Raw genomic sequence first — 13,590 nt, 5'->3', positions numbered from 1 at the left:
CTCCCCAGCCTCCGGCCGCCCCTCCCCGCCCCCCGCCGCCTGCGCCGGCTGCTTCCTCGCCTCCACCTCGCTCACCCCCTCCTCTCCGCACTTTCTCCTGCTCTCCCTCCCTCCCTCTCAGCTCTCAGCGCCGGACTCCGCGCTCTTCTCGCTGGCCGCCGCGGGAGTCGCCAGCCGCCACCGCCCAGCCTGTACCTGCCGTCCCCCCCAGTGCTTGGGCACCTGTTGGAGGCACAGACACAGGTGCAGAGGGCTGGGCCGCCGGGGACGTGAGGGTGAGGGAGCGCGTGTGTGGTAGCCTGTGTGCGGATGGATGGGGTGTCTAGCTCCCTGGAGGCTGCAATTTCTGGCTCCTCTTGGACAGCCAGTCTCAGGAGGAGGCATCCGAGGCAGGGGTCCCCGCGTGGGGCTGCAGGGTAGGGGGGGACCAGGCAGGCAGGCAGGCAGATCCTGGGGCTGAATGAAGGGACAGTGGGCCATGAAAGCCTAGAGGGGTGGGTGACACCCGAACCAGACTGCTGCCTGGTGCAGAGGGATGGACAGAGCCTCAGAGAGACAGAGGAGGGGGTCTTCAGGGCTGCTTCGGAGGGAGGCAGGGCCCAGGGGCAGACGGCATCCCAGGATGAGGGGCAGGAGCTGGGAAGATGGCATTGGGACTTGTCCAAAGGTATGTGGGCACAGCCAAGGTGGAGCCAGGACCTATCTGGGGGAGTGGGCTGGCAGCCCAGCCCCGGTGCAGCAAAGCGGGGGTCTGGAGGGCCCAGGCCTCCTGCCTGGCCGCCAGTGGTCCAGGCCACCCTCTCCCTGGACACCTGGGAAGGGAAGCCAGGGAGGGCCCCACCAACTGGGGAGGGTGCCGCCTGGCCCTCAGTCAGCAGACAGCAGGTAAGAGGAGTCTGCCTGGGGCTCATGCTCTCTTGGACCTCCCTCCCGCAGCCAGGGGTGCCACATGAGGGGCCGCAGGGGCGACCGCATGACCATCAACATCCAGGAGCACATGGCCATCAACGTGTGCCCCGGGCCCATCCGGCCCATCCGGCAGATCTCTGACTACTTCCCCCGCCGGGGACCAGGACCCGAAGGCGGGGGCAGGGATTTCAGGGAGGCCCCTGCTCACCTGGCCCCCCTGGCCCTGGCCCCTCCTGCAGCCCTCCTTGGGGCTACCACACCCGAGGATGGAGCTGAGGTGGACAGCTACGACTCGGATGATACCAGTGAGTCTGGGGGCTGGGAGGGCCCAGGGGCTGAGGGGGGCTTCCCGGGGGGGCCGTGGAGAGGGGCTGGGGCCCTGCTGGGCGTGTTGGGGGAGGCAGGCTCTGCCACCACGGCTGCAGTCAGCTTGGAGATTACAGTTTCAGAAAGGCTCAATATTCAATATTTCTGCTGAGACACTCAACCACCCACACAGCCCCAGTTGCGGCCCAGCCAGGGACCCAGACGCTCGCGCACACACTCGCAGGCTGACAGACACTGACACGCACACACCTTGGCCAGCAGCGCAACAGCCAGCCTGCCCACTGGTCTCACGCACACACACCTGTCCTTACACCCTGACGCAGGCTCCCTCTTCCCTCTTTCCCAGCCGCCCTGGGCATGTTGGAGTTTGACCTTCTCTACGACCAGGCCTCCTGCACTCTGCACTGTAGTATTCTCAGGGCCAAGGTGGGTGCTCCCTACCTCCCAAGCCCTGGCCCTGTTTGCCTGTTTCCAGGTCCCCAGGTTGGACCCCTCCTGCTCCCCCGACCCCTATCCCCCAGCTCCCTTCTTCTTGACTCTCCACACCCCGAGGATCCATGCTGCAGAGGGAGGCAGGGAGGGAGGCTGGAAGCGTACAGCCCTCTTCCCTCCCCTCCCCTCCCCTGCAGGGCCTCAAGCCCATGGATTTCAACGGCCTGGCGGACCCCTATGTCAAGTTACATCTGCTGCCTGGGGCCTGCAAGGTAACGGCCTCTTCCCTCCACCAGCCTGACCCAGCTTGTGGGTCTCCCCCTAACCTTCCCCTGCCTTCGGCCCCCATGGGTTTGGGGGGGCATGTACTGAGAACCCCCGTCCCCACACCTCAGGCCAATAAGCTAAAAACTAAGACTCAGAGGAACACGCTGAATCCCGTGTGGAATGAGGATCTGACGTACAGTGGGATCACGGATGATGACATCACCCACAAGGTGCTCAGGTGAGGGCCCCATCCCCCCCGTTACTGAGGACTCCAGCTGGTCACCTCCTCTGGGGGCTGTCGCTGGCACCTTCTTTGGTTGGTTGATCTGCCTCCCATTAAGCCCCTCTCAGGTGTTCAGGAACAATCACTGGCTCCCCAGCCCCTTTGGCAGCAGGCCAAAGTGTTTCCCCGGCTTTCCTGCTCTCCAAATAGATGTGCTCCAACAGATGTGTGCCCACTGTGGGCGGGTCAGGTTCCAGACTCCTGACCTTTCCAGGGAAAGTGCTCCCTGCTCCGCCTCCTCCTAGAAGCTTTCTCTGGTTGCCAAGAGCCCTCCTCAAAGCCCCCAACGAGGCAGGCCTATGTAGCAGAGGTCTGCCCATTCTGTTGCCTGTGCCCCCCTGACAGTGCTAAGGAGTGCAGTCTTCAGGGACAGGAAACTTACTCCATCATCCCAGGAGGTGGAGCTGTGGGGACTGTAGTCCCTGACCGGACCGAAGGGCAGCACAGTCCAGGCTTGTGAGGCCTTGAGCTGTGTTTTTGGCAACGGGGAAGCTGGGGGACGGCTGGCATTGGGGTGGGGGCATGGTCAGGCTTGGGTTTTGGAGATCAGTCTGCTTGCTGTGAGGCCGACCTGGGGGGGAGGCTGACCCCAGGAAGCCTGGCCCATCTTTCAGATGCACACACACTAGGCCTGAGTAGCTGAGTGCTGGCTGGTGGCTAGCCCTGCGCTGTGCACCTTTACCTTTATTGGCCTTGATCCCAACAGCTGTAGGAAGTGGGTACTCCTATCTCCCTTTCATAGAGGGAATTGAGGCATAGGGAGGTTAAATGACCCAGCCAAGGTCACACAGGTAGCTAATAGGTGGCAGAGGTGGGAAATGAAACCTCTCCATGACAGAGCTCCCCAAGAGTGTCAGGACAGAAGGAAGCGCACGGAGCTGCAGAAGGGGACGAACGGAACTAAAGGCAATCATAAGATTTTGTCAGAGACAGAGAACGTGAGCACATAAGCAGGGGGAGAGGGAGGAGGAGACTCCCCGCTGAGCATGGACTCGACCCCAGGACCCTGGGATCATGGCCTGAGCTGAAGGCAGACGCTTAATTGACTGAGCCCCTCAGGCATCCCTAAAAACAGTCATTTCTTAATTGCTAGGCTCATGGGACTCTCCCAGGCTGGTTCCCTGCTCCATGCAGACAAGGCCGGGAGTGCCAGGGGAGGTGTGGGATCTTGTCCGACAGCCCAAGGCTCCTCTAGGCGCTTCTAGCCCCTTGCACACTGAATCCGTGACCCATGTCCACCAGTGCCGGCCCTGGGCATGCTGTTTAGCTGGATCCCGCCCCCAGGCTCTGAATGGAGGCAGTGGACGGCGGTGGTCCTCAGGATTTGTGAGGTCCCGATAGGCCGGGGACGGCCTGGGCAGCTGGAGAGGGAGGGACGGAGGAACGGGGCAAATCACAGTATCCTCCTCCCGCCCCAGGCTGGGTGCTCACCCCACAGCCTGCGGGACAGGTGAGGCGTGGAGAATTTAGGGCAGAGCTACGACTGGCTTCAGGTGCTCAGGGTTCGGTTGGAGGACATTTCTCCCCCACCGGAGCAGGCTCAGGCACGCCAGGGGGCCCTGACCCTGCAGTTCCCTGCCAGGATCTCCGTCTGTGATGAGGACAAGCTGAGCCACAACGAATTTATCGGGGAGATCCGAGTACCCCTCCGCCGCCTCAAGCCTTCACAGAAGAAACATTTTAACATCTGCCTTGAGCGCCAGGTCCCGGTCTGTGTGGGGCTGGTGGGGTGCTGGGCAGGGGGCGGCCCTAGCGAGGCCGGGTTTCCAGAACCTTCTCTCTGTCCCCTCAGCTGGCTTCACCCTCCTCCATGTCGGCGGCACTGAGGGGCATCTCCTGTTACCTGAAGGAGGTGAGGTACCTCACAGGGACCACGTCAGGGGCGGGGGGCGGCGGTGAGGACGCAGGCTGACCCCCGAGTCTGCCCCACAGCTGGAGCAGGCCGAGCAGGGGCCTGGGCTGCTGGAAGAGCGCGGGCGGATCCTGCTGAGCCTCAGCTACAGTTCCCGGCGCCGGGGGCTGCTGGTGGGCATCGTGCGCTGCGCCCACCTGGCTGCCATGGACGTCAACGGCTACTCCGACCCCTACGTCAAGACGTGAGGCCGCCCTCCCTTCCCCAGGGAGCCCGACCTCTGCGCGGCCTTCCTCTGGGGCCTGCCCTGTCCCTGACTGCCCCGCTCCTCCACCCCGCCCTCCTCTGCAGGTACCTGAGGCCTGACGTGGACAAGAAATCCAAGCACAAAACGTGTGTGAAGAAGAAGACTCTCAATCCGGAATTCAATGAGGTGAGCGGGGCAGGGCCCAGAACCAACGGGGGCGGGGGCTGGGGCTGGGGCACGGCCTCACGGAGGATGTGGCCTTGCTCTGCCCCAGGACTTCTTCTACGAGATGGAGCTCTCTGCTCTGGCCACCAAGACTCTGGAAGTCACAGTCTGGGACTATGACATCGGCAAATCCAACGACTTCATCGGTGAGGGAGGAGCCTGACAGCTGGGGCTGATGGGGGGACAGGCTGGCAGAGAGATGGGCCCTGACTGTGCCTGCCTCTCGCTGCCTCTCAGGTGGCGTGTCCCTGGGGCCCGGGGCCCGGGGCGAGGCCCGGAAGCACTGGAGCGACTGTCTGCAGCAGCCAGACGCAGCCCTGGAACGCTGGCACACCCTGACCAGCGAGCTGCCCCCCGCGGCCGGTGCCCTGCCCTCAGCCTGAGCGGGACGGCACCTGCCCAGCGTGGGCCCCGCGGGGCCGGGGCCAGTACCCAACCTTCGCACGAGTGTGTTGCACGTTTACACGGGGTGGATGCCCCGCCCCCCACTACCTGTCTTATTTTGTGAGAGTCCGCGTGACTGTGGGTCTGTCTTCTCGTGAGGGACCGTGGAGATCTATATTCACATATGCAAACTTCCTCCTGCCTGACTCGCTACCATGCAAATATGCAAACACCCGTCCTGGGCACGCCCGCAGGGGGCTGCTGCTCCTCTCTCCTGCCTCTCCAGGCTGCCCCGTCCCCCTCGGCCCACAGGGAGGAGGTCGGATTCGGGGGGGTTCGGAGGAGGAGAATGTCTCCAAACAAGAGGACAAAAAAAAAACAAAAAAAGAGCCACTCCTTTAATACAGAATCTTCGTTAAAAACCAACCAACCAACCAACCTAGCCCTGTACAGCTGCCCTTTTAAATGGGGGGCCCCCGCAGGCTCTCTGCCTCTCCCAGAGGTGGCAGATGCTCCCGGCCACTCATTTAAAGAACTGTCCCCTGGATGGGGCCGAGATGGGAGGGCAGGGCCTCTGCCCTCCCCCTGGGGACCCACCTCCCAGGGGACATTCGTGCATGTTTACGCCTCTTCTGATTGTGTCAGTGGCCGCCGCATGGCAACTGGGCGTCAATAAACGTCTCTGCGGAAGCTGGGGGCTCGTGTGTGCTGGCGTTGGGCATGGGGCGGGGGCTCGGCCACAGAGGGGGTCACTCCGGGATGTCGATCACCAGGTCATCATCCCCGTCCAGGGCATCGTCCCCGCTGCCCGCGTCGCTGAACATCTGCCGAGGGACGGCGCTCAGGATCGTGGGGGGAGGCATCTTGGGTGGGGGCAGTGGGGCCAGGGCTGCCCCCACCCCGGCCCCAGAACCCCGGCCCGGGAAGGTCAGCGGCCCTCCCACAGGGCAGTCGGGGGGTCCCACCGCCATCTGCAGCAGGGGGAAGAAACACAGGGAGGGCTGGTCAGGGAGGTACTGGACCTCCAGAAGGCTGCCAGGGCCTCTTAAGGCAGTTCTGGGGGACAGGGAAGGGGGCGAAGGCTCACGCAGGGCCAGTGGACACATCCAGGCCAGCCAATGCTGGAATTGGGGTGGGGGGCCTGCCCCACCTCAGCCCCTTGAATCTCAACCCAGCGAGTGCCTGCAAGTAAGGGGTGGTGATGGAGGCGGTGATGAGGGTGGTGGTGGGGGGGGGTCTTACAGGAAACCAGGAGGGGAAGGCCGGGCCCCACCCTCTCCGGGGAGGCACCTTGGCTGCGCCGGTGAAAGCACTTAGAGCCTGTCACAGTCAGTCCGCAGCGCCTGCCTGCCCGCCTCTGGGCACCTCACACCCCACTTGCCAACACTGGCCTCCTCTCCCTACTTCGGGACTCACTGGTTAGGTGGAGGGGGTCCTAGGTCTTCACCCCCCACCGTGTGAGGCTTCTCTTATATCTTGGATGGGCCCCTCCTTGGGATCCCCACAGCCAATGGCCGAAGCCAGGCCCTCCTCTCAGCTCACCTGGGCTACGGTACCAGCCTCCTAACTGGACTCCCTGCCTTCAGCCTCTCCCAGAGCCAGCTCCTCCTCCACACTGCAGCCAGAGTGAGCTCTCTAAAACACAAACCTGAGCGTGTCATTCCTCCCCTCAAGGGACAGGCTCCTCACTGCCCTTGGGACAGGCAGGAAAGTATGCCCGAGAACAGGAGTCCCTCCACCTGGAGTGTCCTCTATTTATCAAAAGGCTTGCTTTGTCCTCTGAGGCTGGGAAGTGGCCTCTGTCCTGCCCAACCCTCCAGCCCCCAGCCCCTACCAGGAGTCCCCTCCACAGAGAGCTCCGTGGGCCTCATGCTTTGCCTGTGGGCCCAAACTGAGCACCTGTTATGTCCCAGGTGGCTGCCATTAACGGTCCGTTCAACTACCCTGGAAGGGAAGGGGGGGAAGGGGGAAGGGGGGAAGGGAAGTCACCGGCCAGAGGAGGAATCAGAGACTTGCAAATGGAGACTTTGAGGCACAGGCCTGCTGGTCCCCACTGGGCAGGGTCCCGTCTGGCCCCAGGTGGCAGTGGCAGGAAGCGCTTATGTGTGTCTTTACAGGGACTGCTTTCACACCTTCCGCCCTCACAGCCTTCCATCTGCCTCTTCAGGAGCTCCCAGACCCGGTGCTGTCCTGGGGGTGGTGGTCGGCCGAGCGGGCTTTTACCTCCTGGTCAGTGCCTCAGGGTACGGGACTCGGCCAGGACGGGTGACAGACAGGAGGCCCAGCTCCATGAGGACAGCCCCCCTCCTCTGACTGCCATCTTTGGACCCTCACCCTAATCCCTACGTCCCACCCCGGCCTGGCCTTCCTCAATGGCCTGTGTGTGACCCAGAGCAGCTCGTGCTTATCCGCAGCTTACTAGAGACCAGGTCCTGGGCTATGTGTTTTCTCTCCCTTAACTCACTTTATTCTACACCGACCCTACGGAACAGAGAAGCAAGCTGAGGCTCAAAAGGTGAAATGACTTGCCGGAGGTCACACGGGGAGTGCGTGGAAAGCTCAAACCCTCTCCGCCTGACTGAGGCCCAGGCCCTTCACTGACCTGCTCCTGTCTTCACGGCTGTCCCCTGTCTCCTCAGACCAAGCCACCCAGAAACTTCAGTGACCCCCCACCACTTTACAAGGACCTCCTGGCTCTGGGCACCCAGGCCTCTGTGATCCCCCCTCACCTTATGTTTCTTTCCGCCGTCCTTCCCCTTCCTCACGCCTGCACAGCCCAAACAATACTTCTGCCACATCCCTGTCTTCCTTCCACTCTTGCTGAGCCTGCAATTTCCAAATCTCACCTCCCCTGGGCTCAAATGTTACCTCTTCTTTGAAGCCTTCCCTGATTTACCCCCTCCTCCATCACAGCAATTGATCCGGGCCTCTCTCAACCAACCCTTTCTCTTCTCAATGCCACAACTCAGCCCCCCATCACCTCTATGTCAGGACCGAGCACCTCAGAAAGCCTCACAGCGTCACACCACACCTGTGCCACACCTCTACCCAGCCGCTCCAGGCTTCGCCACCTGCGGCCTTCTGCACCATCCTGCCCTACAGGCCAGAGGCCAAACCCTGCTGAGTAGAGTGCACAGCCAGCATCATCACCCATCATCTACCCACTTTTCACGCTCAAGGGCCAAGGTCATATAGAGGGTAAGGGGCAGAGCTGGGATCTGAACTCCAGAACCCGCAATCCTAACCACCACAAACGTGACCTCCCATTTTGCCTCCGGCTCCAGTCAACCCAAAGTGAAAGCTGTCTCGTCTAGTCCCAATTCCACTTTGACTCGGAGCTGGAAGGCCAAGGGGCCTTCTGTGCCTGCATCTCTTCTGGGGCTCAGCACGCAGGCCTCTTCCCTTCTCCACCCACGTTCTGCCCCGACAATTGCACCCGCCTGCACCCTGAGGCCTTCAAAACGCACACTCCACAAGCCCCAGGCTCGAGTTCTCCTGTCGTCTTGCTGGCATTTCCAGACAGCATCTCAGCAGGTCCAACCGAACTCCTCATCTTCCCACCCAAGGCTGCTCCTCCCAGGCCTCCCCATCTCAGAGGGAGGCCAGCCCACTTCTTCAGTCGCTGGGCCCCACACCCTGGAGCTGCCCCCAGGCTTCACTTTTTCCCACAGCCCACGCCGTCTTCCCGTGGCTCCGTCCTTGAAATCGAGGCATGAGCCACTTTCCAGCCGCTCTACCTGCTTCACGGCAAGAGCCTGCTCGGAGGTCTCCCCCCTTCCAGCCTGACCCAGCGCCTCCCGGGTCCATTCTCCACACAGCAGTGAGTCCCGTCAATCAGAGAAGACTGCCCTCTGCCCGACCTTCTGCAATGGCTTCCCACTGCTCCCCACTGCACTCACGGGACAAGCAAAGTCTCTACAACGCCCGGAAGGTGTACCACCATCTTGCCCTCCGTTATTTCTCAAACCTGCTCACTCCACCCTCCATCCCCTCCCCTGCCTCCCACCACAACGGCCTCCTTCCTGGTCCACAAATAGGTGGGACACACGCCCTCCTCAGGGCCTCTGCACAGCTCATTCTCCCCGAGAATGAGAGCCACACTGCCGCTTCTCATTTCTTAAGCCTCTGACCGAACACCGGCCCCTATCTGCTCTGGAGTCCCCCCCCCACCCCGCCCCCCGCTGGACCTGGCCCCGTTTCTCGGTACAAGCACCTGCTTATCTTGTCTGTCTCCCACCTCTCTCGCTAGAATGGGAGCTCCATGGGGGCGGGGATTTGTGTGTGTTTTGTTCGCTAGTGCACCTGCAGCACCTAGAACAGGGCCTGCGGCACAGCAGGTGCTCTGGAAACACTTGCTGGGTACACGCGGTTTGATCACTCATTTACAGACACAGAAGAAGAGCCCCAGAGGGTCAGAGAGGACTGCTCAAGGTGATGCCGTTTTTTAACGGGTGTAGTCTTCACTTGACTCCCGATCCCACAACTCTGCCCGTCCTCTGGGGCTGCCTGGCATGACAGACCACAAACAATGAGCCTGGCCCCCATGAATCTTCGTTCTGAGTGCCCCAAGCCTGTGGGCCAGGATGTCTCTGACCCACCCCTCGGTGCCTAGCCCTAGGCTGGGCCCCCAGCAGCCCCAAATCGATCCTTGGAAGTTCTTGGACAGGCCCCAGCCCCTGTCTCGAGCCTCCCTCAGATGGAGGTCCTCCTGCCGTTCTGGCCCCTCCCTAACAACCCCCATCAGGGTACCTTGAGTTTCCGGGGCAGGCGGGGCCGTTTCTCCCGCTTGGGCCTCAGGGGGCTGGGCTCGGGCAGCTGCAGTGCCAGGTAGTCAGAAGGGAATGGGGGGTAGGGGGGGGAAGCCAGCTGCAGGCAGGAGTGGGGGGATGGAGATGGGAAATGGAGTGGATGGGGTGGGGGGGGGAGGGAAGAAACGCAAACAGGAGAAGGAATGGAAAAACAAGAGGTGGTGATGAGTGTGGCTCCTGAGAACAGAAGGGGAAGGGACAGCAGCAGGACTGTGTCCTGAGCTCTGCTCTCCTCAGTCACGCCTGTCCCCCATTCCTACACCAGAGAGAAGTGGGCAGCCCCGACTCACACCCCTCCAATGGATGCTTACTGGCCACAGCCAGACAGATGTCCCAAGAGTTGGGCCAGCCTCCCCGAGGCCCATCTGCCCAACGATGCCCACCTTACTCCCAGGCGGTTCAGTTACCACTTCCCACCCTTGACTGCAACTCACCGAGCTCAGGTACGGGGAGGGGGCCGTGGAGGCCTGAAGGGGAAACCCTGTTGAAGGAGGCAGGGAGAGGCTGGAAGGGGAGGGGGCACCCCCCAGCGGAGGGCTTCTCTTCCTGGATAAAGGACAGGGGAGGAGAGGATCAGAGGCAGCTCCAAGGCCCAGGCGCCCTTGCCCACCTCCACTTCCAGAGAAGGATGGCTTCTTCTCACCTCTTGGGGGCTGGCGTGTCCGACAGCTTGGGTGTTCCCTCTGTCTCGCTGTTATCTGAAGACGCAGTGGCGTCTGAGTCTGTGAGTGGGGAGGGCTGGTCAGAGGGAGGGTGGAGGGCTCCGGCCTACCCCCCCGAGGTGCAATGTCAATTCTATGGATGGGCCCCGGGGAATCTGACCCCCCAGCTGGCACATACATGTTCTTCTGGGGAAGCCCACAGCTTCCTAAAACATCCTTTTACAACTGACTTCCTGCCTGGACTCCTCCCTCGTAACACGTTTGTCAAGCACTTAACTGGGTGCTAGGCTCTGAAAGGCTCACCACCACTCCATGTTCATAACCATCCAAGGAAGAAGGTGAGGGCATCATGTCCTCTTTCCAGATGAGGTCATCGAGGCTTGAACCCCCATCTCTGACTCATTGACCATATTCTCCCACTCTCCTTTATGAGCCTCCTAAGCTGCCTTCAGCTCCTGCCTCTGCTCCACTCCCTGTGTCCAGGGTCCTGCAGAGCTACCCTTCACATCTCTCCTATCTTTATCCAGTGCTCCACATCCCAACGACCACCAGCTCAGGCCAAAACATCAAAATCGCCGGCTTAGCAATCTCACCTCTCCTGCCACCCACTGTCCATGCCAACTCCAGAATGATCTATAGGGAAAGCTGATCCCAACCTCCCTGGTGATGTCCCCTACTGCCTGCAAGCATTCGGAGCGCTTCTTAAATCTGGTCTCAACCTACCTTTCTGATCTCCTGACGGAACTGTACTCTTCCTTCACATCATTTCCTCTAAAAAGAAATTTATCTCCCAGTTCTGCACTTCTACCTAGAAGGCCCATTGTTCACTTAACAAATAACCGATACCTGGGATATAGGCTGTCCCCAGTTTCTCCGCTCAGATCCTTTAAGAAGTAAAATTAAACACCGCCTCTCTGAGAAGTCTTCCAGAATCCCTCAGGCTCAGTTAATTGCTGGCTCTCCCCAAAACTCTCCGCTCTCACTTGTCAGGGCGCTCCTCACACTGTGCTAAGATGTGTCATATGTGGGTGTCTCCCTGACCAGACGGTGGGCTTTTCCAGGATACGAGTGGTGGCTTACGTCTCTGGCTCTCACTCCTCAAGATTTTTCCCACTCTGACCATGAGCATGCTGTTTTTCTCATGGCTCCTGTCCTGAAGTCCCCCTCAAACAGGAAGTTACTTGGAAGACCTCAGGGAAAGAACAGGCAGGCAATGAGAAGCAAGACTAAAAGCCAAAAGGTTTGCCTTGGCCTGCGTGAGCTGGCTCCTGCCTATTTCTCTGACCTCATCCATCACCTACCATTCCGTCATACATAAACTAAGCCGTTGTGTGTTCCAATAAAACGTTATTTACAAAACCAAGTAGCCTGGCTGCCTGTTGTCTGCTGACCTGGCTCCAGACCAGTGTTTAAAGGCACCATGGGGACAGGTGATCGTATATGTCATAGGTTATGAGGACCCACGCCCACCTTAGCACTTTTTCAAACTGTGGGTCTCAACTCATTAATTGGTCATGAAGTCAACTTATTGGTTTGCAACCAGAATTAAGTTTAAAAAAAAAAGGTAAAGAAAAAAGCAGTCTAAAAACCATCAGGACAAATTATGTACGACGACCTTCAGGTTGTCTCATTCTGTTGTCTCATAAGCAAGTATGTCCGTGGGACCTTGGGCTGACACGATAAGCAGTGCTCAGAGTGGAGTTTGGAAACACTGCTTTACATGCTTCAGCCCTTTTGCTCTGCAGACAACCTGGTCCCGTCTCATGTCAGGGCATCTGCACTGGCCATTCCTTCTGCCTGGAAATCTCTCACTTGTATCTTCACAAGACTGGTTTCTGCTTCTTACCTAGGTCCCAGCTCAAACATTCCTTCTCAAGAAAGGCTTTTCTGGAGCTATTGATGCTGTCATCTGCTTTTGGGTCATCTGCAAACTAAGAACGGCTTTTACGTTTTTAAATGTGGGGACGGGGGTGGACTCAAAGGAAAAATACTACTTATGACATGTGAAAATCACATGAATGCAAATTTCAGCGTCCATAAATAAAGTTTTATTGAAACACATCCATGCTCATTTATTTACATATCACCTATGGCTACTTTTGCACTACAACAGCAGAACTGGGTAGCTGCAACAATTCTGCAAAGCCTGAAATATTTTTTATCTGGCCCTTTACAAAAAAAGCTTATCAACCCCTGTTCTATTCTGATCACTACTATAAAACCCTCATTTTATTCCTTTCAAATCTAAGATCCTAGTTTCTTTGTTTTCCCGTCACCTCCAGCCAGACACAAATTCCACTGTATCCCCTGTGCAAAGCAATAAATGCTTGGGTGAAAGAATGATAGAGGTGGAGAGCGAGCAATAGATTTAAGAACCACCGGAGGTTTTATCAGCCTCCGCAGCCTATAAGAAGGGGCCCAGGAAGATTGCTGAAGTGCCAGGAGCCACGTCCTCCGCCAATTTTTCATGTCCTTGCTCACCAGAAGAATCTTCATCCACGTTCTCGTACTGCAGAAGTCGGTCTAGGAGGAAACTAAGAGAAGAGGCGGGGAGAACAAGTGTTTATTCCCATCTCAGCAATGTCCTCCTGGACCCTGTCTCTTCTGGCTGGCCCGCTGGATCTTCGCAACAGCCCCAAGCCAGGCGCCATGCATTTGTGACCCAATTCCAAGGATGGGGTCCGAATGTAGATCCACAAGAGCCACATCACCCGCAGACATTCCCCCCTCCCCCCACCGTGTCCCACCTCTTATCCCGGGACACCTTCAGCAACTTCCTCTGCGCCTTCCTCAGCTCCTCCTGGAAGCACTCGTGTTCCTATATAACAGGCAAGGTGGACGCTGAGCCAACGGCCATCCGTAAAGGGGCCCGGAACCCGGCGACAGCTGACTCCGCTCCCTTTACACGTGGGTAAACTGAGGTCCTACCAGCGCCAGGCCTCAACCCCCACAACCTCTCACCCCAGCACTCACGTAGATGAGGAACTTGAGCTTCCGCTTCAGGTTCCGGTATTTCTTCTTGTAGTCCACTTCGCCGTCCGCCGGCCCGTTCATGACCTGCCCCGGGAGCAGTGCCCAGCAGTAGTCGGGCGTCCCGCTACCCAGAGCCTGCACAGCCTGGCCTCTCACGCCTCCGCTTCCGGAGACTCCGTAAGGCTGTGTCCGCCGGGACTACAACTCCCAGCGTACCCCGC

At 59.4% G+C, this 13,590-nt stretch overlaps 2 protein-coding genes across 7 annotated transcripts in view; one reads left to right on the top strand and one right to left on the bottom strand.

The window, feature by feature from the left end:
• Positions 1–4,925, top strand: part of DOC2A (double C2 domain alpha) — a 5,245-nt gene extending 320 nt beyond the window's left edge. For 2 of the 3 annotated variants that reach the window (XM_034670149.1, XM_034670148.1), the window contains exons 2-12: positions 122–243; positions 937–1,214; positions 1,583–1,662; positions 1,866–1,940; positions 2,064–2,173; positions 3,801–3,927; positions 4,011–4,070; positions 4,151–4,314; positions 4,422–4,503; positions 4,592–4,688; positions 4,780–4,925. In XM_034670149.1, the coding sequence (XP_034526040.1) occupies positions 950–1,214; positions 1,583–1,662; positions 1,866–1,940; positions 2,064–2,173; positions 3,801–3,927; positions 4,011–4,070; positions 4,151–4,314; positions 4,422–4,503; positions 4,592–4,688; positions 4,780–4,925 (1,206 nt within the window). In that variant the 5' untranslated portion in view covers positions 122–243; positions 937–949. Of the gene's footprint in view, positions 1–33; positions 276–936; positions 1,215–1,582; positions 1,663–1,865; positions 1,941–2,063; positions 2,174–3,800; positions 3,928–4,010; positions 4,071–4,150; positions 4,315–4,421; positions 4,504–4,591; positions 4,689–4,779 lie in introns of those variants that run through there. The other variant, XM_034670150.1, reaches the window with a different exon arrangement.
• Positions 4,926–5,296: 371 nt separating this feature from the next.
• On the bottom strand, positions 5,297–13,505 carry INO80E (INO80 complex subunit E). 4 transcript variants are annotated; one of them, XM_019808032.2, is made up of 8 exons: positions 13,370–13,505; positions 13,144–13,214; positions 12,878–12,930; positions 10,378–10,456; positions 10,169–10,280; positions 9,676–9,792; positions 6,469–6,561; positions 5,762–5,897 (listed from the first exon to the last, which is right to left on the bottom strand). In XM_019808032.2, exons 1-7 carry the CDS (start codon positions 13,448–13,450, stop codon positions 6,490–6,492), a joined length of 585 nt encoding a protein of 194 aa, XP_019663591.1. In that variant the 5' UTR covers positions 13,451–13,505; the 3' UTR covers positions 5,762–5,897; positions 6,469–6,489. The 4 variants fall into 4 exon arrangements, with proteins under 4 accessions (XP_034526044.1, XP_034526045.1, XP_034526047.1 ...); XM_034670153.1 differs by lacking the exon at positions 6,469–6,561 and having other exon boundaries at positions 5,297–5,897; XM_034670154.1 differs by lacking the exon at positions 6,469–6,561 and having other exon boundaries at positions 5,297–5,897; positions 9,676–9,741.
• Between the last annotated feature and the right edge of the window lie 85 nt (positions 13,506–13,590).

Source organism: Ailuropoda melanoleuca, chromosome 10 (assembly GCF_002007445.2).
Source record: "Ailuropoda melanoleuca isolate Jingjing chromosome 10, ASM200744v2, whole genome shotgun sequence".
Taxonomy (NCBI): Eukaryota; Metazoa; Chordata; class Mammalia; order Carnivora; family Ursidae; genus Ailuropoda; species Ailuropoda melanoleuca.
This window is presented reverse-complemented; position numbering and strand designations above follow the sequence as displayed.